The sequence below is a fragment of the Saccopteryx bilineata genome, chromosome 2 (assembly GCF_036850765.1).
Source record: "Saccopteryx bilineata isolate mSacBil1 chromosome 2, mSacBil1_pri_phased_curated, whole genome shotgun sequence".
Taxonomy (NCBI): domain Eukaryota; kingdom Metazoa; phylum Chordata; class Mammalia; order Chiroptera; family Emballonuridae; genus Saccopteryx; species Saccopteryx bilineata.
Window position 1 is genome coordinate 288,984,450 of NC_089491.1, and position 24,683 is coordinate 289,009,132.

A 24,683-nucleotide genomic window follows, 5' to 3' on the forward strand; every position below is an offset into this window, starting at 1 on the left:
TATGATAAGCAACCAATGAACAGCTAGAGTGAAGCAACTACTTCTCGCCCCTGCCCCTATACCTACTGTCTCTGTAAAATCAATAAATAAAATCTTTAAAACAAAAATAAATGTAAAAAAGTAATTTTTTCTATGAAGGTTTTGTATATCTTTTGGTAGGATGAGTTTTAGGATTTTGTTACTATTATAAATAATACCTTTAAGTTTTTTCATTTTCTACCTTGTTATACTAATGTTTAAGAATGTAATTTAAAAAATGATCTTGTATTCAGCATCTTGGCTAAACACTGTACTATTAGTTTTAATAATTTGACCTTAGAGTCTTAAATTTCTATATAGCTACTTATATTGTTAGAAATTAATGAAGGGTTTCTTTCTTTTTATTCATCCCATATAGCTTTAATTTTTTTGCTTTCGTTTCTGTGTAGTTTAGAATTCCAATACAATATTAAAGAGCAATAGCTGTGGTAGACATCCTTTTCTTGTTCCTGATTTTTAAGGAAATGCTTCAAATATTCCATCTTTAATGTTTGTATTAGGTTTCTGATATATAACTTAATCATGTCATAGAATTTTCCTTCCATTCCTAGTATATTAAGAGTTTTATCATAAGTAGTAATATTAGCTAACACTGAGTATATACCATTTGTAAAATATTGTTCAAAGTACTTTACATGGAATAACTCACATGTTCAAAATAAATCTCTGCGGTTATTATCCCTATTTCAACGAGTAAACAGGTATAGTCAAGTTAAGTAATCTGTTCAAGTTCAGTAGTAGAACTAGAATTTGAATCCAGAAGTCTCACTTAAGAGTTCAACGTCTTAATCACTTTTCCACTTCTTAGAATAAAGCACTGGATATCTTCAAATGCTTTTTCTGCATTTGATTTAACCATATAATTTTTCACATAATTTGCACATAATATGAAAATTACGTTATAAATTTTTAAAATGTTAAATCATCTTTGAATACCTGGGATAAATTCAACTTCATCAATAACCGATCTTTCTTTTTAAAATACACTTAATTTAGAATTTTAGTGAGACCGACTCACAATTTTTTTTCCTGCTAATTTCTGGTACCCAGGTTACACTAGCTAAACTCACAAATGAGCTGGGGTATGCTGGGTGACACTTTACTCTTTATTATCAGGCTGATAAGTTTCCATAACAGCTAGCCCAGTAATCTAGACTCCTTGACAATCCAGTGAGGGTCCTGACATCCAAGCAAATGTGAAGCAATGGACAAAAGTGCCCAGGGGCGTCTGGGTTACTTCTGAATCTGGGGACTGAGGAAACTGGCAAAACAGCCTAATGTATTCCCTCCCCAAAGTCTGAAGGTGCATCCTTAATCTGATTTAAATACTGATGGCTGTCTTTTATTCAACTATATTCACACCCAAATAGAATAAAAGAAAGAATACTTTTACTGGTACTTCAAAGTTTACAAAATACTTCAATGTCTTTTATCTCACTGATTACCCAGTAGCTCTTTAAAGCCATGCTATGTCCATCTTACAGACTACCCTCTATTTTATTTATTTTTTTATTTTTTATTTTTTTAAGATTTTTTTTTAATTTATTCATTATAGAGAGGGGAGAGAGAGTGAGAGAGAGAGAGAGAAGGGGGAGGAGCAGGAAGCATCAACTCCTATATGTGCCTTGACCAGGCAAGCCCGGGGTTTTTTGAACCGGCAACCTCAGCGTTTCCAGGTTGACGCTTTATCCACTGCGCCACCACAGGTCAGGCCTACCCTCTATTTTATAGATGATCTAAATGAAATTAATGACGCTAATTAGTAGGGGAAATGAGTTAAAAAATAAAATCTATTTTTCTTCACTTCAAACTACACCAAGAAAGTATTGCTTGCAGGATTCTAGCTCCTACAGTAACAGTAATTAGTATCTTAGTTGTCACTGACAGTAAAAAACATTAAGTAATACATTTTCAAAGGAGGGATGGAGAAGACTTCATTTCTATTGATAGCACAGAAATGCCCAATTTACTATTAATTTGCCCATAAGAATTTTAATGTACCTCCAACTTTAGAGGTTATTAATCTGCTTTTTAAAAAAATGTTTACTATATCTCTGCTAGTGGCCAGGCATTTTTCTAAGCACTACACAGGGCTGGACAAAGTTGAGATAAAACACACAGAAGTTTCAAATGATTATTAACAATTCAGAAACATCTTACCATAATGTAGAGCTGTTTGACCTTCATTGTCCTGTAAAAGAATAACACAGAAGTCTAAATTACTGCAAAAGTATGGAAGTACACAGTGATAGCAAATACATCTGATATTACAATGTTTCATAGATTTATCAGATATAGGAAATGAAGAAATCAGTTTTTTGAGCCTCATAGTAACTTTTGATGAAGGTCTTTAACTTGGAGAAAAGGAGAATGTTTATTAGAATAGTAGGGTGGGGAGAAGAATGGAAGTGACTGTTTAATAGGTACAGAATTTGTTTAGGAAGGTGAAAAAGTTCTGGAGGCGAACACTGGTGATTGTTGCACAACAATGTGAATGTACTTAATACCATGGGCCTTCACACTTCAAAATGGTCAAAAGGTTAATTTTGTTATGTGTATTTCACCACCTCTTAAAAAAGAAAAAGGCGTGAGCTAAAAACTGCAAATGGCAATGTTCTCTACCTCTTGGAGAACAGAGTCTGTAGTGGGGAGAGGAGCAGGAGAGAAGTGAGCGATGGACAGGGAAAGAGAGTCTGGTTCTTGTTATTCCAACTATACCCTGCTTTCTTGGTTAGGTGAGACAACCACAACATACTCCTAAGACACAGTGATCTTTTGGTCACTTGCAAACAAGAATCTTCACTAATATGCAATGCAAGGCAATTTGTGACCCAAACCTTGGTCATCTTCTTCCCAATTCCTTTCCCTTCCATTTGTGTAATTCAATTATTAGCCAGAACAGCTCCTGGACTCAGGCCTCTGTAAATGCTCTCCATTCTGCTGGAAAACTCTCCTGCAAGCTTTTAAAGATACTGTCTTGCACTTTCTCCATGTTTCAAAATCTATCATTGATACATTTGAGCATTTTAAGTAGACTTATTTTCTAGTCCCTAACAATCACTATATATTTTTTATTTGAATTCAGGGAGAGGAGGTGGAGTGACAATACATGTGTGTTTGTTGGGCTGCCTAATGTGTGCTTTATAATTTTGGACTGGAAATTTATTTTGAGTGGGGTTTTATCTGTGAAAGATTCTGTGTTGTGTTCCCTGGAAATTCTTTCCCTCCACAATGACTTCGCTTTTGTTTCTGCCAGCCACCATGGGGATATTATCAGTATGAGATCCTTGTGTTGATTTATTAGCTTGGGGATTTCCGAACACTTAAGTAGTGTAAATTTAAAAAGGGCAAACCTCTCTCCCTTCTCACATCCCACAACTGGTCTTGGAGCACCAGCCAAGACTTACTCTCCATGTCAGCTCTGTGTTGGTGGGCAGACTGTTTACTTGTTTCCTGATGGTGGTTGGTGTGGAGATCTCTACCCCACGGGTATTGAGATTGGCCAATGTTGGTTTACACTTACCACTTCCTTCTTAAAGCTTTGGGTTTTAAAAACCTTCATTTTACAACCTTTTCAACTCAGATCATGTTCTTCAGGACAACTCCCAGGCCTGAGGTGGGTCTGGTGTCCCCGCTTCCTACACGGGCACAGCACACACTGTGTACTCATCTGTCTCTCCTCCTGAGGCTGTTCACTGCTCACAGGCGAGAACTGAGTCTTTCATCCACAGACTCTCACTGTCCTGCATACAGTGTGTGCTTTCATAAGATGAAAGAATGAACATACTAATCATTCCTCATCGGTTTATTCTTTAATCTCTTGACTTCCCTTTCTTCTTTTACCTGAACCTTAAAAAAAAATCCCCACAATATTTCCTATAATGTGGAGTATGATGCCAGATGTAATAGTCCAATGTGGGTCTAAACGATGATGAACAAGAGATGCAGTTAATAGTTAACCAGGTGCAAAATCACTAGTATATTCAGGTTGACTTCTAGCCCTTTTTTCTTCTATATGTGCACAGAACACGCTGGTCATTCTTGAGAGGTTCTCTGCTCCATGTATTCTGAACTAATCCTATCTCACTTTTATTATTTTTGATCATGTCCTCATTTTATTAATAATTATTTTCCTTAAAAACTTAGTTTTCTTCTCCCTCCAGATTGGACACTCAATCAAATCAAAGTTTATTTTTTTATTCTACCATATGAAACACTGATGAAAATGTTAACTATTTTGCTGAGAACTGATACAGAGGAGCCACTAATACCACTGCTGTTTTCTGTGCATAAAACTCTGTAGCAGAGTCCTGAGTTTTCCCTACTGCTAAATACATTTTATCAAGCTGACTCAAAAGCTACATTTTCAAGTCAAGATTATATATATATAATACTGCAGTCATGGAAACAACATGCTTTCCAGATGTTCTCTATGAGCAGAAAATTCTGCTTAGTGCTACTGGATTTCTCTTTTTTTTTTATGGTCATTTGACCATAATGACATTGATACTCTAATTTGATTCACATTGGATCTACTATCTCTGCCAATGTCAGTTCTAAAGATATAGTACTAAGGCAGCATGAGTCATTAAAAGAGTAACAGAGCTGCATGGAGGAGGTGAATTGTCCCATGTGCCTAATAAAAGGTTTTGTTCTTAGTTAATAATTTGATATTAAATAATTTTATTTTAAAAATAGCATTTCAAGTGAATATATGAGGAGGCACTGCAGAAAACTGGCTATGAGGTTTTAGAGGTAGTGATAAAAATTATGAGTTAGTAATATAATTTGGGGTAATTTTAGTATTATTTCTAAGCTTAGAATGTATTGTCTCCTTTTATGAGATTTGTGACTCTATAATAGACTATGATTAAACTAATTTAACAATTTAGAAGTCTGCAAATGTATTTTATGATTTTTGAAAAGAATTTTCTAGATATGAGTTAAGCCTTCAGTTGAAGGGTACAGGCATACTCCTCACTTGAAAAAAAAAGTAAGGATAGTACCACCTCATTTAACTTGCATTTTAGAGAGTGAAAAACCTGCTGACGGGTTTTTTCCAAATAATTGGAACATTACCCTTTGAGCATGCATGTAATAGGAAAAAGTTACTTTTCACTTGTACTCTGAATTGGAATAGCATCTGTATGTTTACAAACATTTTTCATCAATTACAATTATTAGCTATTTCCAATAAACACCAAAACAGTTAAAATCATAGTTATTATAAATAGCTCTTTACAATGACAAGCATGGCGGGCTACCCCACCAGCCCACCCACCTTGTTTGCTGTATTCTTCACATAACCATGCCTAATTTGTGGCTTTTGCGTTCAGATGCTGTGAACTGATGTGTTACAGGGTTTAATGTGAAATACTGGTATTTTTGATCTTTCAACTTAGAGCATGTCCACCTAGAAATCAATTAGAGCAGGGATATGAACCTAAGAACCATGACTCCAGTCACAGACTTGATTGGCAAGTGGAGGAACAGAAAGAGAGGAGGACAACCAAGTTGTCTTCTAATTCTATTATCTTTTCTGTCTTCCAAGGGTACTAGAGAAAAGAAGTACTTTAAAAAGAACATCAAGAGTTTTTCTCAATTCTGAATTGTTCACATGTCTAACTACCTTGATATAGCTAAAGAACAGGTATTTGGGTGAAACAAAGGACGGTTATTTTAAATTATTCTCTAATCAAATTGTAGTCTTTAGGGACTCAATTCTTTCATTCATCTTTTGTATGCCTAGCACATTAAGTACTCAAATGTTTGATCAATGAACTTAATGATTATAAACTAACATAAACCCTGTCCAGTTTTTAAACAATAATTATTTTAAATCAACTACTATAATACTCTTACTATTATAATTATGATGCTTTAATAAAACACATCATCTCGTATCTACAAAATCTTACCTTCTGTTATTCATCTTTGTATGTTAAAGTGGAATTTGTATTAAAGCAAGAATGTAACTCCAAACATTTTTTCTTGGTATCCTCAAAACAGGATATAGGAACCCAAACCTTAGTCTTTATAAACATTCTGTTTTAAAATATATTACAAAGAATAAATGGAATTGAATGTCAAGAATGAGTAAGTGAAAGCTTTTACTCATCTGGTTTACAACTTATATCAGCTAATTTTTCTAAAGTTGATTAAATTTTTTGGTTGTTTCATTTCAAATGACCACACCAGAAGAGGGTTGTTTGTCATGGTTATTTATGCTTTTCCTTTCTGTTTTAGCTTAAAAAAAAAACACAAACGTTCAAATTTAATAAATATGGAGTTGTTATAAACAGCAGCAAAAACAATTCCAATAAATTAAAATCAGTCATACATCTGAAATCTCTGTAAGGGATTATACACTAGGGTAAAATAAAAATACTCAGTTGAATTAAAAATAAACAAAATCACATAAAGTTAAAATGTAGATGAATTCAACCATGCTTAAAATTCAAACTACAAAAGCACAGAAATGTGCAAGCCCTACACTATACTTTCATATATTTTCTATCCAAATAAGTAAAAGTTCGTAAGGAACACAAATGGCAAAATAATGTAGAAAACTTAAAACCCCAGACTCAAATAAGAAAAGGAAAAATGTACCCATAACTCCCCTATGTGATTAAGATGGGGGAGAACCATGGAAGCTCCTCGCCATCTGGCCTGGTCCTCTGATCTGACTCATGCGGGACTCTAAACTGTCACCCACTTCTCTGAAATTGGACTTAAAAGCAGCCAGTCTTCTTAATAACTGGAAGCGGAACCATGAACCTTCGCAATCCTTACTTTCTCTCACCCACCTTCATCTTTTCTCTGGTATTATATGAGTAAGTCTGTGTTCTCCTGCTCTTTTGAAGGTAAGGACCATGACATAGTTTACAGACCCCTATTTCCTTTATCCCTGGTATGTAGCACAAAATAAGAGCTGAATAAATCAATAAAAATAAACTACTTGTACGAAAACCAGTATCGTTATACCTCACTAATCCAGAGACATGATTTTTGGCATTCTCAAGTTCCTGGAATAGGGCCCACTGTCTGGGGGGGGGGGGGGCGCTGATAAGGACCACAGGAAACATGCTGTGACTTGCTGGCTCACTGTAGGGGACGCCTCTTCCTGGTCTGAGAAAGCAAAGAGAAGCCGGTCTCTGTCTATGAAATATGAGATGCACCAGGAGGAGGAAGAGATGTGGAAAGGGAAAAGTGAAGGAACGCAAGGAGAGCAGAAATGGTAAGAGGGCCAGCAAAGCCTAATGGTAATTGGAAGAAAGGGGGCAGCAACAGCAGCCGCCAGCAGAAATGAGAAGCCGTGACAGCGGTGGCAAGTTGCAGACGTTTCAGACCACAGAGACCAGCCAGCTCTAAAGAGGGCTGGGCTACAAGCCAACCAGTAGATTTTAGCAATCTCAAGAGAAAAGAGAAGCTCTGGCCTTCTGCTTCACACTGTCTATAAATACCCATGGTACAGTACAATGATTTAAAAAGAAAGCAACAAATTATTGGATATATTTTAGAAAAAACTATTTAATAGAAAAACACTTAAAAAATAAAAAGCAGACTGCAACCATTCAGCTGTTTGAAACCAACACTAATCTGGAATGTTTACCTTTCTAAAGGGTGCTAGGTAATTGAGATTTTAAGGGAAGAAAAAGAAACAGATACTGGCTGAATTCCTATCCTGTGCTGAAAGTTTCACATTGTTTCTTTTAATGTTCTCAACAATTCTATTACAGAAACATTATTATTCCCATTTTCAAGATGGGTAAAATGAGGCTCAGAGAGATTATCTATAACTTGCCCAAGGTTCCAGCCCTTTCACAATCAAAATCTATGTTTTCTCAACTGTACTATGGGCTGAAAAAGACCAAGGGGAATCAGGACAAATAAATACAACTAAGGAGAAATGTGGTTTAATTTTTATTTTTGCAGGTTAAAGACAATAGCTTAAGTTATAGTCTCATGTCAGCATGCTGTGTAATTCCTATTATCTCCTAACATCACATTCAAAGATGACCACACACTCATCTTTACTTGTTCTCGGATAGCTGCTGTACTTTTCAAGTATGTTTATATCAAAAAGCTATAGCTTAGTATTTAAATTTTTAAGCTAGTCTAACATTTAAAGTTAAGTACAAAAGAAAACAGAGCCAAACTGCTTTCTCTTCTGTAGGGTGTTTCGCTTACTGCATTACTGTTTCTATAATACTATTCAGTAAAAACTCAATATACTTCATTCTACTCCATTCAGATGTTTCAGACCACAGAGAATAGCCAGCTCTAAATACTCAGATGTCCAGTGGAGAAATCCAAGAAATGATTCTTCGCAATCATACTCATTCACTCTTCACTTTCATGATGAAAACTTATTCCTGAAAAGTCAAGTGAATATCAAGTCATACTCTGAACGTAGTGAGGAATTACAGCACTCACTAAGAGACCCTTCTAAGCAGTACCTTTTTTAAAAAAAATATTTTTAATTTCTTATTTATTAATTTTAGAGAGGAGGGGGAGAGAGAGAGAGAGAGAGAGAGAGAGAGAGAGAGAGAGAGACAAAGAAGGGGGAGGAGCAGGAAGCATCAACTCCCATATGTGCCTTGACCAGGCAAGCCAGGGTTTTGAACCGGCAACCTCAGTGTTTCCAGGTTGACGCTTTATCCACTGCGCCACCACAGGTCAAGCTAAGCAGTACCCTTTTATACTTGATCTTAGCCAAAAGGTTGAGAAGCAATAGCAGTACCTTTTTATAGTGTGGCTAAGTATCCTTAACTTTATCAGTCTGGTAAGGAAAAATGGTGCAGTACTACACTTCTCAACCTTTAAATATTCGTGTTCCTTCAGATAAACATAAAAAACTCATGCCCTTTAAGCATCTTATATGAAAAATTTCACACATACACAAAAAGAGAAAATATGAACTTCCATATACCCATCTCAAAGATTCAACAACTATAATGATCTTGCTATTTGCTTCATTTATTCCTTTTTTCTTACTGAAATAATTTAAAACAAATTTCAGACATTATACATCTCTGTATGGGACTCTAAAAAAATGTAAATTTACTTATATAACCACAGCACCAAATCTTCCTGACTGTGCTTTAAAAATGTCTTTTTATAATTGATTTGTACATCTGAGAATCCACATAAGGTTTACATGTTGCATTTGATTGTTAGATCGCTTAGGTAATTTTTCATTGAGAGCTGACTTCCTCTTTTTTTATTTTTTATTTTTCTGAAGTGTGAAGCGGGGAGGTAGAGAGACAGACTCCCGCATGCACCTGATCAGGATCCACCCAGCACTCCCACCAGGGGCGACGCTCTGACCATCTGGGCTGTTGCTCCATTGCAACTGGAGCCATTCTAGCACCTGAGGCAGAGGCCATGGAGCTGTTCTCAGTGCCCAGGCCCAACTTTGCTCCAATAGAGCCTTGGCTGCAAGAGGGGAAGAGAGAGAGAAAAAGGAGAGGGGGAATGGTGGAGAAGCAGATGGGTGCTTCTCCTGTGTGCCCAGGTCGGCAATCAAACCTGGGCCATCCACAAGCCAGGCAGACACTCTACCAAATGGCCAAGGCTAGACTCCCTCACTTTTAATGCCACTGACTTGTTATACAATAGAAATAGAGTCAGCTGTTCAGCAGACTGTCCCACAGTCCAGACTTGCCTCTATTTTCCTTTGACGTCATTTATGCCATTATCACATGTATTTATTTATACGCTTTCTTGGATTTACATTCAACTTTCTTTGGAAAGAATACTTCATAAGTAGTACTCTGGTATTTGAGAGGAATGTACGTATGAGAGAGAAAGTTTAACATTATAGGCAAAGAAAAAACATGAGCAAAGGAATGGACAGAAGTGGCAAATTATGTGTTCAAGGGAAGAAACCACACTAGCTAGAGATAGGTTTTCAATACTGTTCATGGCACTGCACACACAGGTTCTACCCCATTTGGCCGGGATGAGTCAGCATTTCTGGGGACAGGCACAGCTATCTCTATTTTCACAAAGTTCCTAAGGACATTCAGATCCTTTGCTAGGCCTAAAACCCACTGGCCTGGATGGAGTACAGAGTGCATGTAAGTACTCTGTTCTTGGTATGTCAAGCTCCCTCATCCTGTTTCAGGGATTCGGGGTATGACTTACAGCAACTTCTCTCCACTGAAGCCTCAGTTTAACTATGAGCTTCTTGGTCAAATTTTACTTTATCACTCTGTTCATAGCAACCGATTTGCTTTACTTATTTTTTAGCACTTATCTGATATTGTCTTACTTGTTTACGTGTTTTTGGTACGTCTTCCTCACTATAATGTATGCTCCCAAAGAGTGTGGAGCTTGTATGTCTGATAATTCTCGCTGAGAAGAGGCCTGGGTGTATAAAAGGTACACACTAAATCTTCACAGAATGAAAGGATTTGACAGGTTTAGGAAATTCTTTTTGGAACACTTATGTAATATAGCAATATAAAAGCAATAAAATTATCCTTTAATCCAGTCTCCACTACGATTGGAACAGTGAGTATCTTCTTTTGAGAATTTTTTGCCATTGTGGATATTTTGCTTTATGATGGCTCATGTCACTTTACTGTTTAAAAGAAAAAATTTGGGACAGCATTTTGCAGAAGAGAACTGCAACTCTGAACATCTATGTAATCAGTTCAATAATAATTTCCAAATGTACTTAATGGACTATTAAATCAGTAATTAGAAATCAAATTTTGCTATGCTGCAAAAGATGTCAAAATTATGTATGCTCAGACTGAGGTATTTTAAAATTAAAATTTTATTTAATTAGCATTTGTCAGAGAAAGATTTTTTAAAATTAAAATTTTATTTAATTAGTGTTCCTATAATCTGCATCAAAATTTATTTGTACCGTGCTGACTTATAAAACTATAGGCAGGACAGGGTAAATTTACAGAAAGAGCTCATGGTGGTTAACAAAATTCAGTTAAGAACAACCCCCTCCCCCAAGCCCAGCAGAAAAAATGATTTAGGGTTTAAGGACTAGAAAAAAAATAATAAGGTAAAAAAACTTTATATAAGTTGTTTTGTGGAGGTGTTTGAAAACATTTCTTCTTTTCACCCACCTTTGTGAGGTAAAGTTAACGAATTTCTATCGCGTTCCTGTTGTCACTATTGCCAAATGCTTTCGTATGGATGAGGCAGATACCTGGTTATTTAAGGAGCCGGATAAATGGGCCAAGACAGCTTCCCTATCCCCAATTCACCAGGGAATGTTTGAGAATTCCACCTGACATGAGGACAGCACTGTGCTCTTAAACAATCTGCAGTTTGATCCGATTGTTCCCCAGTGGGGGAGGCAGGCCACAGCTCACTCAAGAGTCATTGATTGGATTAACAGCCTAATTCCCAACAGATGAATAGAATACTGATGTCTTGTCAGCCCAGATCACAAAAGGAAAACACAATCTGCTTCTACAGCTCAGAGAGTTAACCCTCTATTTGCCCTGAAGCCACGATTTCAGATTTTAATACTGAAATTTCTTGAGAACTATTTGACTATAAATATTATCAAATGGTGGTCCGCACACTTTCATCCTCTTTTAGGGTTAATTTTTTAAAATGTTTAAAAACAGGGAGAGATTGTTACTTTAGTTTTTACTGTTCATATTAGTCCTGTTGCATAAATTCTTTCCTGGGTTTCCTAAAGAAATATTTAATAAACTACTTTCTTTGGGGACCCAATAAAATAGGACATAGCCTATGGGGGAAAAAATCCATACATTCAAAGATAAAACTATGTTTGAGCTATTTTTCTGGCATAAGTGACTGATTTTATTAAGGGGATGAATGACTGCATTAAAGGGAATAGAGTCTCAATAAATGTTAGCTTTAGTTCATTCCCCTCCTCCGCCTCCTCCCCTAGTCCTACTGTAATTTAATAACTTTTGTGTATGGCTGTACAACTAAGGATCAAATAAAAAGGCTGTACTTCTGATACAGGTTTAAAAATAAAAACAAAAGACTTCATCAAGTCACCTATGCATTAGAATTCTATAATAAAGATACAGGCAATGTCTTCTACGAGTAGTAAAATAGACAAAGATGAGCATTCCAGTTAACCTTCATGACAGTCAGTTTTCTATACCATTCTCCCTATAACTCGTCAATGTAACAAGAAAGACTGATTTTAGTTGGTTGTGAGGTAAAACAATGATGGTAGTGGCTAATCTGTTTATTGCACAAAGTAATTTACATGTGTTCTCTTATTTAATCCACCCAATAACCTTATGACATAGGCACTAAATGATGTCATGTCACAAATGAAGAAACTGAAGTTTAGGTTAAGTAACTTTGTCTGAGGTCTCATGATTTGCAAGTGACAGAGCCAGAGCTTTCAGTGTCTGGGTCCAAAGCTTATGCTCTTAAACACTACTGGGATTTGCTCTTAAACATTGTTGGGATTTTGAGGTTTCTCTGAAGATCTTCATGTTTATATGAAGATTTTTTAGTATTCCGAGGTGTTAAAATTAAGATTCAGCCTTCTCTTAGAATCTGTTATCACTCTTTGGGGAACATCTCTATGTGTACAAATGTCCTCTATTGGCTTTTTTTTCTTGAGGACATTTTTTCCCAAGGATTTCATGATAGCCCCCTAAAATTAGCCATGTCAAAAATAGAAATCTTTTTTGTCCATGGCTTTGGAATCATAGTCAACTTCTATCCCTTTTCTTTGTCTTTCATCAAGTAAGGTTGATTGAATTCTCCTTTTTTACCGTATCTCTAATTCTTTCTTTCTCTACAGTAATGGACCCTATCCAGGTCCTAATATCCTAATCCACTAATTCCTACAAGAGCCCCCTTATAATTAATTTGGTCTCCCATCCCTTTTGAAAGCCTTGTCCTAAGCATGACAATCTTTTATTTAAAACTTTGAAGCATGTTTTAATTATCTTCAAGTAAGGTAAGAATTTCTAACTCAGAATTTCCCTAGCTTTGATTTGAATAGAATTTGGCATATTGCTACGGTTTTAAAAATTAACATTGTATGCACAGGAAGTTTTGGTCAGTTCAAATATGAGAACATACATAATGAATATAGATTGTTTCTATTAGGTCATATATAATATATAATAATGAATATATTACTGTTTCATTATAATAACATATTAGAATCTACTTCTCTATGGTAATATATGCTTCCATAATAGCTATCACGTTAAAGGATATTTTTGAAAAATAACAATTACAAGGGAAAACATTTTTGGGGGGGAAAGAAGGGAAAAGCTCAACAAACACCAAATAAAAAACCATTCACAAAACATGAATGGTATAAAGATCTTTAACTATACTACCTAACTTAACAAGGTCTTTTTAATTCAGACGTGCTTTTCTTTTTTGTGTGTGTGACAGAGTCAGACAGAGGGACAAATAGGGACAGATAGGCAGGGAGAGAGATGAGAAGCATCAATTCTTCGTTGCGGCACCTTATTCATTGATTGCTTTCTCATATGTGCCTTGGCCACAGCAGACCGAGTGACTCCTTGCTCGAGCCAGCGACCTTGGGCTCAAGCTGGTGAGCCTTGCTCAAACCAGATGAGCTTGTGCTCAAGCTGGCAACCTCGGGGTCTCGAACCTGGGTCTTCCACGTCCCAGTCTGATGCTCTATCCACTGTGCCACTGCCTACTCAGGCCATGCTTTTCTTTCTTTTAAGAAAAGTTTACACTTGTTTATCATTTTATAGAACAGTCATATATACTAACTTATTCGAAACCAACATCCTGAAGTAGGTGATAGCTCCATTTTATAAATAAGGAAAATGCAATTCAACACCATTAAATAACTTGCCCAAAGTGATATAGTACACCAAACAACAGAATAAAATTTATATCCTCACAAATGAAGACAATGGCAAGTTTTGTAATTTCAATGTCTAATTCCCATATCTAGATCATAAGCAACAATTATATTGTTGAATCTGGATAATAAAACAGTAGTTACTAACATTTGGGCTAACCAAGATTCCTCCTCTACCCCCAAAATGCTGTCAATATTCATTCAGTTAAACATGAAGAAATCTAAGAGGAGAAAAGACAGTGTCAGTAACTAAAAGTAGTAACCCTATACTAAAATGAAACAATCTAAAACCACTGTTTCGAAGATACAAATACCATGAACAGATTCTGAATTAAGACAGGTCCTATTAGAGCTTGGCTGGAAAATGGAAGACCCCCTAGAGCAGTGGTCCCCAACTTTTTTTGGGCCATGGACAGGTTTAATGTCAGAAAATATTTTCATGGACTGGCCTTTAGGGTGGACGGATAAATGTATCACGTGACTGAGACAAGAGTCAAGAGTGAGTCTTAGACGATGTAATAGAGGGAATCTGGTCATTTTTTAAAAACAAAACATCGTTCAGACCTAAATATAAATAAAATGGAAATAATGTAAGTTATTTATTCTTTCTCTGTGGACCGGTACCGGTCCGCGGCCCGGGGGTTGGGGACCGCTGCCCTAGAGGATGATCCCTTCCTCAGTACCTGAAGGAAGGACAAGGAGTGCGTGAAGAAATAGAACTGCTCCCTGGTGTCAGAAGCACCTCCCCGGTGACCGAGACACCATGCTCTAAGGGCACAGAGGACAGTTCATAAGCTCTTGTGATATTTTTTTGCTTCCTTCTACTGTGTGATCTCTTAAATTCAGAGGAACTTTTTATAGTCCTCAATAACATAAGCTAGGGAGGTAGAACTCTGCTCTGGATGCCCTGATCAGGCATCAAGTTAGCCGGCAATGCTGGAAACCATGGTAGGCATGTCTACTGATCTATCTTCAAGAAAGAATACCTTGGCCCCAGATGGGCACAGCATCACTCTCTATAGGGGGCTTGCCCAGTGGATCCCGGTCCAGGGCACATGTGGGAGTCTGTCTGCCTTCCTGCCTCTCATTTAATCCAAAAATACAAAAATAATAAAATAAATAAAAAGGAATACCATGAAAGGCCTACTACCCTAATACTGTAAGGTTTTCACATTCTACATGTCCACAGGTTTAGATTCTTGTCACATAACACAAAAATAGCTATTTTAGCAGATATTCTAAAATAAGTCATATTAACTTTAGTTATCCTTTCAAAAAACAGTAATGATAACATCAAACAGAAACCAAAAAACAAAACCAACCAAGACAAAAACAACAAAAAGAGCCCAATCAATTTTAATAAAAAGGAAAATCAAATCAATGGTGTGTTCTTTGTGGTAACTGAGATACATACACTTGTTTGATTGTGGAAACCAGGTTAAAGACAGGGCTTGGACAGTTGTGTCCTCAAACAAGCAGACTGCAGGTTTTATAAATACATACAGAAATAATTAAAATATAAGGGGTTTAGAGGGATTAATCTCCTTTAAATAATCTCTGCCACAAAGCCTGTAAAGACACTGCTGGCACCAGGCCCACGTGAGACCAGCTGTCGGATATCAGAGCAGCAGAGATGAACTGCTCCCACTTCTGCACTGACTTCCTCTCCATGCGGTCTTCTCAGGACTCCAGTTCAGTACTCATTGCCCCCAGGGGAAGGGAAGCAGAATAGTGCCCAGTACAAGGTGGAGCATTATCATTTGACTTGATTACCTATCCTTAGTAGAGGGGAAAAAAACAAATCAAAACAAGAAAGATGGTGCTGGAAGGGAATCACAAAATGTAGGTAGGGCTCAGAGGACTCTAGGGAAATGCAGGAGGGCTCCAGAAAAGTGCTGATTACAAGATTCCATTCATTTAACTCCTGGCAATTTCAAAGTCACCTTTAATTATTTTCAAACTGAGTTTTACATAATGGAGATAATACCTTTACTCCCAAAGGAAGCACAAGGCAACTGATAACTCTTTAAAAACAGTACCATTTATTTTGATCAAAGTTAGCCATAAATTCGACAAATATTTTTAAAAGTTGACAGTGCCAATGAACAAAAATGTTTATGATGAACAGCATTCTTTTAGTCATATATATTTTGGGGGGGGGGCCTCTCTGTGTCTATTATATGGAATTTCCATGACTTGAAAAGGAAAACATTAAAAACAAACAATAGCTTTGAGGTGATGTGAAATCAATGTATGTAGATGCCCTTTTAAAAGTGTCTTGCAAATATGTATAAATATATATATATTTCTTTCTTTTTGACAGAGAGAGAGTCAGAGGGATAGATAGGGACAGACAGACAAGAAGGGAGAGAGATTAGAAGTATCAATTTTTTGTTGCAGCACTTTAGTTGTTCATTGATTGCTTTCTCATATGTGCCTTTGACCGTGGGGCTACAGCAGACCAAGTAACCCCTTGCTCAAGCCAGCGACCTTGCGCTCAAGCTGGTGAGCTTTCTCAAATCAGATGAACCCGTGCTCAAGCTGGCGACCTCGGGGTTTCGAATTTGGGTCCTCTGCATCCCAGTCCAATGTTCTATCCACTGCGCCACTGCCTGGTCAGGCATATATATATTATTTTTATGAAGGAAATTTGTTTAGATGGAAGGTGCTTGCCCTGAGAGAAGAAGTGTGGAAGAGAACATTATCACTACAAAGCCTTCAGATCCTATAAGAACATATAGAATAACTATCATTCATATTCTTCTAACAGAAGAAAATGAGACTGGGGGCTGGCCCACCTTATTTAAGTAGGGTCTGTCTGAGATCCCTGAGCCTTTTTTATTCTAATTTTGCTTCTATGATTTTTGAAGGCCAACAAACCTTTGACTGATAATTTCTAGTCAAAAGGTAATTTTTTTTTTGCCTATTTACTACACAGGTGCATTTTAAGGACAAATGAATAAATAGCATGTGCCTAACTTATAGACTATAGAATAAAAGCAGGTTATTAAACAATTCTAACTATTTCAAAGGGAATATTTCTGATATAGCTAGAGTGAAATATTCTAGATAACACACCATATATCTTAAACAAAATGACCAAATTTCAAAGAATCAGAATATAAAATATAATTTACTTTTTTTTAATGAGAAGGTACTTTGGGTTTTACATAAAGGAAAGAAGCTCTTGTTAAACAGAAAAATTTAAATATCAGGATACCATAAGAGACAGTTTCATTTTACTATTTTGCAGCGAGTCAGTTTCTATTCTTTTAAATAACATGCAGGCACCCATACTTTTCTCTAAAATGAAAGCTCTGTCTTCATGTTGCCCAACCCCTACATTTAGAATGGGTTTTAAAAACTGCCAATAAGGAGGCCAAATGTCAAATACATGCCTCTCCATTTGACTGTATTGATATCCATCACGACATTTTTCACACAGTAGAGTGCTCTCAGATGTTAATAACTTTCAGACTAAATGATTTGATTTCAATTTTGAACCAGTAATCCAGAGGTGAGTATCTCTTTTCACAGATCGCTTAGGTCAGTGGTTCTCCAAGGGTGGGTTCTGAAAACTTATTAAAAATGTAAATTAGACCCCACCCGAGACTCTTGGCATGGGACCTGTGATTTAACAAGCCAATATTTGAGGACTACTACCCTCTGTTAGTATATTCTCCATAAATGAGCACCATCTTTTGAACAGACAGAAATAAATATCAACTACAGCAAAATTAAATGTAATAAAAAGTTTCCTAAAGTATTATTTTAAACGATTCATCTTTTCCTTAATATTAAACATACTTGACCCGAATTCTTTTCATCTGCCAGTGAAAAGCTTCCCATCAGAGAGACCATTCTAGACTGGTGCACTGTTTTTATAGTCTGTAACATACACTGACATTTATTGGAGCTTCACATAAGATTTTTCCATCAACGAATGTGTTGGAAGACCAATAACCAAGTATGCTGTGTTGGGCAAATACCTACACATCAGGACACTTTTCAAAGCCATCAGGCAAAGGGGGTCAGTTGAATTTTTTTTACTGCACAGGCTAATGCTTTAAGAGTGTCTTGATGGAATCAAGGAAATTGGATTGTCCCCCCATTTGCTGGGCTAAAACAAGCCTTTTTTATTTATCCCATTAGAGGAACACAAGAGAAACCTTTTAAATGTCACTAAAAATTTCCCTGCATTGCAAAACCCAGTCAAAAGGGTTTTAATTTTCTCTGAGAACTCTTTAAGTAATGCAGTATGTCAAGGTTTAATAAATTGTAGGTGGGGATAGTTTTCGTTGCGGGCAACTTTTTTTTTTTTTAGATAGGTGCTTAGACATGCTTAGGCTTCTATCGAGAGAGGCCAGGGCACTACCTTAAACAGCAGTCCAGCGTCAGTCCAAACAACAAACAAATGAACTACAATGGAATCTGTAAAATAGCTGAAACAAATTTTAAGAACACTTTTAAAAAAGAAATTATTTTAAAATGTATTGAAGGCAATGGTTAATCTTTTTATAAGCGATATTTTTGTATTGATGTCTTAAAAGTTTTTCTTAAGAGAATTTGGCCTTGAAGAAAGCTAAACCGAAAGGGGAGCACGGAGATCAGGCATTCAACAGTCTCCCCACAGAAAGAGGCACTGTATTGCAAAGATACTGTGTTCCCAACCTGAAATGGTGTAAAACCCCACACTTTACAATGTTTCAAGTACTACAGGAACATCAATTAATGAAAACAAAATGATTTATGTTATATGGATTGCATGTATTTTTAGAGATATAATAAATTGGTATCTGTTTATCTTCTAAGATCATATATTTATTTTGGTGTATTTAGTGAATAGATACAACCATTAAACATTCTGAGTTTTTGCTGCTGTTGAATTTTCCTCTTTTCAATAGAACACTAAATGTTATAGAAGAAATAAATACTGAAGGGAGGACTTAAAAAAATAAAAGGTTGTCTAGGCCCTGGTTGGTTTGCTCTGTGGATAGACTATCAGCCTGGCCTACAAACGTCCTGGGTTTGATCTCCGGTCAGGGCACACATAAGAAGCGACCATCCGCTTCTCTTCCTCTCCTTCTCCCCCTTCTCCTCTTGCAGTCAGTAGCTCAACTGGTTCAAATGTCAGCCTCAGAGCTGAGGACAGCTGGAGTGGTTTAAGCATCAGCCCCAGACGGGGGTCAATGGGTGGATCCGGTCAGGGTGCATGCCAGAATCTATCTCCCCTCTTCTCACTTAAAGAAAAAAAAAAAGGCTATCTATAAATGAGGGCAGTTCCTTTCCTGAATGATCACCTTAAAAAAAATATTTTTAACCATACTCAAATTAGAACTGTGTACCTTACTCTATGCCCTTTTTCCCCACACTGAGATAGAAAGAAAAACTATGTAAAACACAAATGATAATCCTAGCATTCTAAAGTGAAATACCACATGCTAAGCTGACCTCTACCACTGAGAAAACTGGCCAGGCCCTTGTTACCTATTTTTTAAAAGTACTTTTAGCTCATATTAGTGCATATGGTATGGGGTTTAACAATGAGATAGTTCTATAGAGAAGTTCTGCTGACTGCTAGTGCCCCTTTACTAACTGCTTGTGTTCTGAGTCTACCCTGTGCCCACAGCTGGCCCAGAGGGAGGCTTAGCCAAGTGCCAGCTGACAAAGAAGGATGTGCAGCAGGTTGGGGAAGATTCTTGTCATGTACAATCAGCTATCCCTATACTTCCAATAAATATGCTTTGTCAATTGAAATTACTATTTAAAAGCTAGTATCTTTTAATGGCAACTCCAGCTTTTAAGTTCCTAACAACTTAAAGTTGAGTTGTTGAAAGTCTCCTAATCTTTCAACTTTGGAAAAGAACTATTAGTTCTAAAAACACAAACTAATAAGCACTACAGGGAAAAGGAGTTGAACATTGGACTAAGGGAATGTATATATTGAGAGTCCATAATGAATATTTAATCATTAAATGACTCTAGTATTAGCTTAACGACGCTTTTTTAATGAGAACCTATGCCAGCATCCCACATCCTGACTTTCAGGTGAAAACAAAAGTTGAGAATATATAGTGTTCTCTTTGCTGGAACGCAGGAATTCTTTGTTTGTTTTTAATTCATATTTTTTTTTTTTTTAGAGAGGAGAGAGAGGGAGAGAGAGGAGAGAGAGACAGAGAGAGAGAAGGAGGGAGGAGCTGGAAGCATCAACTCCCATATGTGCCTTGACCAGGCAAGCCCAGGGTTTCGAACCGGCGACCTCAAGAATGCAGGAATTCTAATTCTGGATTTTTACTTTGACTCCTAGGAGATTCATGGAAGGGCTTCAGCAAGTATATGAACCTATCAAGACTGCTTGCAAAAATTCTACACGCCTGTCCTTTCTCTCTGGTGCACACAGCTTTCCTCTATCCTTCCTATATGCAGGGTATCCATAGAGATTGAACACAACTGGCCACCAACTGATAATTGCTGAAACTGGGTAATGAGTACATGGACATTCATTACACTTACTAGTCTAATTTTGCACATGGTTGTAGTTTTTGTGATTAAAAGGTTATTTTAAAGAAATTGCTGTAAAAGCAATTCATGATATATAAGCCAATTCTTGATACAGAACTGTGAAATTTTATCCGTCAATCTAAGTGAATTGCTAATGTAAGTGACAAGTCTATCTTTCCTTATGCTGTAAGGAGTGAAAATGAAGGTAAGGGATTTTATAAAACGTGCAGAAACAATCCTTAAGTATGAAAAATTTTCACACTGAAACTTTCAATGAAGCAAATTACTTCACTTTTGAATTCTTTATTCTGTTTCACAAAATGTCACAATTTGACACAAAGTCAGAAAAAAGGAAGAGAGAGAAAAGGTAACTGGCAAAGCAAAGACTGCAGAGACAAAGAAGGTGGCGGGCCGGTGCTTGCAGGGGAGGGGGCTCAGTGAAAGGACTGAAGTGGTGGGTCTAATCAAATCATGTTAAAAAGCTCAGCCTCTCGGAGTTAACCTTGCCAATCGGAGGAAGCAGGAGCAGGAGCAGGAGCAGAAGCATGTCTGTGCACATTAAACTTCATGTGTCCTTGAACCTATGGTGCACTTCCTGCTCTCAAGCAGCCTGGGCAGGCTTTGTAACACTCACCCTTAGAGAGAACCTTGAATTCCATTAGAAAGCTCCACAGAAAGGAGAAACCCTCAAGTGGCAGCTTGAACCACACAGACAGCTCATACCCTTTATGATATTAGAAGTGAGCTCATGGGATTAAGTCTGCAAGTCCTGGAAAATTAAAAAGTATGAACACATTGACAAATGCCATTATATCAACAAGAACATAAGATGTCTTTAAGTCTTATTTCCTTTTCTTTCTTTCCCTTTTCCTTTCTTGTTTTTAAAGTGATGGCAAATATTTAAAACAATGGTACAATAAAGACTGGTTACTAAGTCTACAATAAAACTCTAACTGGTCTGGCTAAAATCTGTCTAATATTATATTAATGTTTATGTCTCTAATGTGCTTAGCCATAAAAGCATTCACCCTTTTGATGGCCAAGCACATTTTACACACAAATTACACTTTTAAATAAAAGAAAGTATTCAGAGACCTTGTCTTCATGTCATATTGTAGTTCTACTCTGTTCTGTAGTAATGAGAAGGTACCTGATATAATTGTACAGGTTTAGTATTATATGTAGAGAGATGTAAACTAGACATATAAGAGAAAATTCTAACAATTAGAGCATTCTAAAATGAAATAGGTTACTTTGTGAAATAAAGATATATGTTCAAACAGAAACTAGCTGGCATACCCACCTTTGGAAGTTTAGTAGAGAATTCCTGTTAGGTGGGAAGTTGACCAGATGACTATTGAATTCCTTTCTACCTTTAAGATTTTACAATTCTGCTTTTCTCTAGGTCACACAGTTAAATGGCAGAACAGAAACTGGAATCTGGGCGACTGGACTCCAAGCCTAGCCTTTCTACATACAAGGTTACAGACCTCTCAAATGACTTCAGGTAGTAGCTATGAAAGGGTGAGGCTAACTGGGTTAGGAGGCAGTCCAGGGACTACGGGGGAGCTGGAGAGCTCCAGGACTGTCAACAGAGTGCAGTAGTCACTAAGCGCTAGCCGGTTGTGGCCACATGGGAATGTGTCCAGGACTGCCATAGTTTCAGATTATTCGAGACAGTTCTAAAATCTCTATTTTTATGTGAAATTAATTGGCAGCAAATTGCAAATAAACTGTGGGAAACTACTATGAGCGCCAACAAATATAGATTTCTGGGCTGCATCTGACCCATGTCAGTTTGTGATCATGGCACTTTCCTCAAAAACTCCATTTCCAAATGACTGATTTTTAAAAATCCTTTTCTATAGTCTTCAAATTTATCAACATCCCTTTGGAAATACAAAAACCTAAACTTTATGCTTTATATTAACTGTAGTCTTTAATGTATACAATAGTAATATGCTCTGGCTTTTGTAGGTTATATTTCTGTTACCATAATGACAGCACAAGTTGGCTTTTTGTAAGATCAACACTACACTGCAGCCTCATTGTTTGCCTATGGTCTACAATAACTGTCAACATTTCTACAGGTGATATCTGTGCATAATCTATCTTGACATATGTGCATATGAACATGGCCCATAAATATTCTGTAGCACTTGTTTTACTGAAAGATCGCCTTTCCTTTGAAGAATTTTTTCCTGAGTTCACTTATTCCTGTCTTTCAGGCATTATTCTGTTAACCACTGTATATCAGGTTGACATCAAGAAAGCAAGCCTGACCATTTCTAGACCTTACTCCTTTGACTCGTTTGTTACTTTGTATAATTCTTTCATCTTTAATTCATCCTCATAATGTGACATTTGGAAGAACATTTCAGACTCGGCAACATTAAGCACAGACAACATATTTTATAACATGCATACATTTAAATAATCAATCTCCAAAATCATCAATGAACTACCACTTCAACATTGAAACAAGTTTTAAGGAAGATGAGTGATCCATTTCTTGAGTTCAATGAGGAAGAACTGCCTGCTTTTTAAAAAGTTACAGAATTCCAGAATTAATCCAATTCCAAAGGCATAGTCAACTTTAAAGTATATAAAACATTATGATTTTGTTGCAGGTAACTAGGATGTTCAGAAACCTTTACAGTGAAGAAGAAGGTAGACTGCTTGGGGATAAAAAACAGTTCTTTTGTTTTCAAGCTTACAATAATGTAAGATGTCAACAATTTCTGGTTTATAGCAATAGCAAGAGAGAAAGTAGCTAGGGGACCATTAAGAAGGAGCAATTTACTATACCAGGACATAATACTTTGACAGTGTCCTATAATTCAGTTAGATGTAAAAATAAGATGACACTGGGTGTTCTGTGAACTCAAAGTAATTTGAACTTGATTCACACTGTACTGTGAGCCAGTTGTTTATTCTCAGATACAAACTTAGCAAAAGAAGTATTCAATATAAAAATGACAGAAAAATATAACTTATTAAAGAAAATTATGAGCTGTGAGAATAAAAACATGGATTAGAAGTCACGCTGAAGGGGAAAACCTGGTAAACAAGATAATGTCTACATCGAGGAATTTCATTATAAATGAAAGACTGTTATGGGCATGCAGAACTTCTTACTATAATGCTCATAAAATGCAGGAGATGGCTGGGAACTCTAAAAGCACTTAGTGTGACAGAGTACGACGCCAGCAGGTGTGGGGAAAGGCACGGGATCTGCCATCGCAACACTGACGTGTGAACTACGGTTTCCCACCTACTAGCTTTGTGTCCCAAGCAGTTCACATGCCCTTTCTGCACTTTAGTCTCCTTAACAGTGAAATGAGGACAATACCACACAGGGCTCCTATAAGGATAACATGAGCCAGTATATGTAAATTTATTTTATGGAATAGAAAAAGACATATTTCACCTCTAAATACTGATATGTTACCTTTATTCACAATTTTCAGACTTCCTTTGCATTGACATTTCTGTGTTAACCAGAAAACTCTGCCTACATTTTCTGCAAATGTAAAGATTGCTCTGCATAAGGGGCTAAATATACTTGTCTTATTAGTCAACAAATACAAAATGCTAACTATTTAGTATTACTAAATAATACTAAAGGCTTGGTACACAGAGAGGACTAGACTAAGTCTCTACCTTCATAATCCATTATAGGAGAACTTTTTCTTAAAATCTTATTCAAAAGCCTATTCCTAAAAACAGGGAAACTTCTAGGTACCTTGTGGGGATTCACAAAGCAATTTGAAAACTACCAAACTGGTAAGTAGGCTCTCCAACATCTCTATGTTCCTAGGACACAGTACAAATGGAGCTCCAGAACCCCTTCTTTCCTCAGCCACTGACTGGCTCCATCCTGGATCATAAAAAGCCTCACATACTAAGTACAGACACCTTAGCCCCCATGTCCAAGTCCAATCCATTCCCCCACTTTCCATTCACTTGTCCCTTGGCCACTAGACAGGCCTAGAGGCACACATATCAGCAGAATGATCTACCTTTGGGTTGGATCCCTGAAGTGAACTGGGCCATTTGGACTGGTCTCTATATAAAGTCAACTGCATTCCTGGTGAAGATGTGATTTAAAAGCACAAAGTGGATGTAAATTTTACATTTCGGGAAGAGAAAAAAGAGAGGCATGATTATCTTATACCTCAGCTCTTTCTTTTTTCAACTTTCGTATGTTCTACCAGTTTTACAAGATTCTCTATATTTCTACCAATTATTCACAGTTAAAAGAGTATGTTAAATAAGAAACTGCATTTCTAAGAAAAAAACTGTTTGAAAAATAACA

The 24,683-nt window shown here is 36.7% G+C and overlaps 1 protein-coding gene across 2 annotated transcripts in view; it reads right to left on the reverse strand.

The window, feature by feature from the left end:
* Positions 1-24,683, reverse strand: part of ACBD6 (acyl-CoA binding domain containing 6) — a 149,290-nt gene that overhangs the window by 25,739 nt on the left and 98,868 nt on the right. The window contains exon 7 of one of the 2 annotated variants that reach the window (XM_066255127.1): positions 2,200-2,230. The exons of the other annotated variant lie outside the window; for it this stretch is intronic. Within the exon in view, the coding sequence (XP_066111224.1) occupies positions 2,200-2,230 (31 nt within the window). The remainder of the gene's footprint in view (positions 1-2,199; positions 2,231-24,683) is intronic. 2 annotated transcript variants of the gene reach the window in all.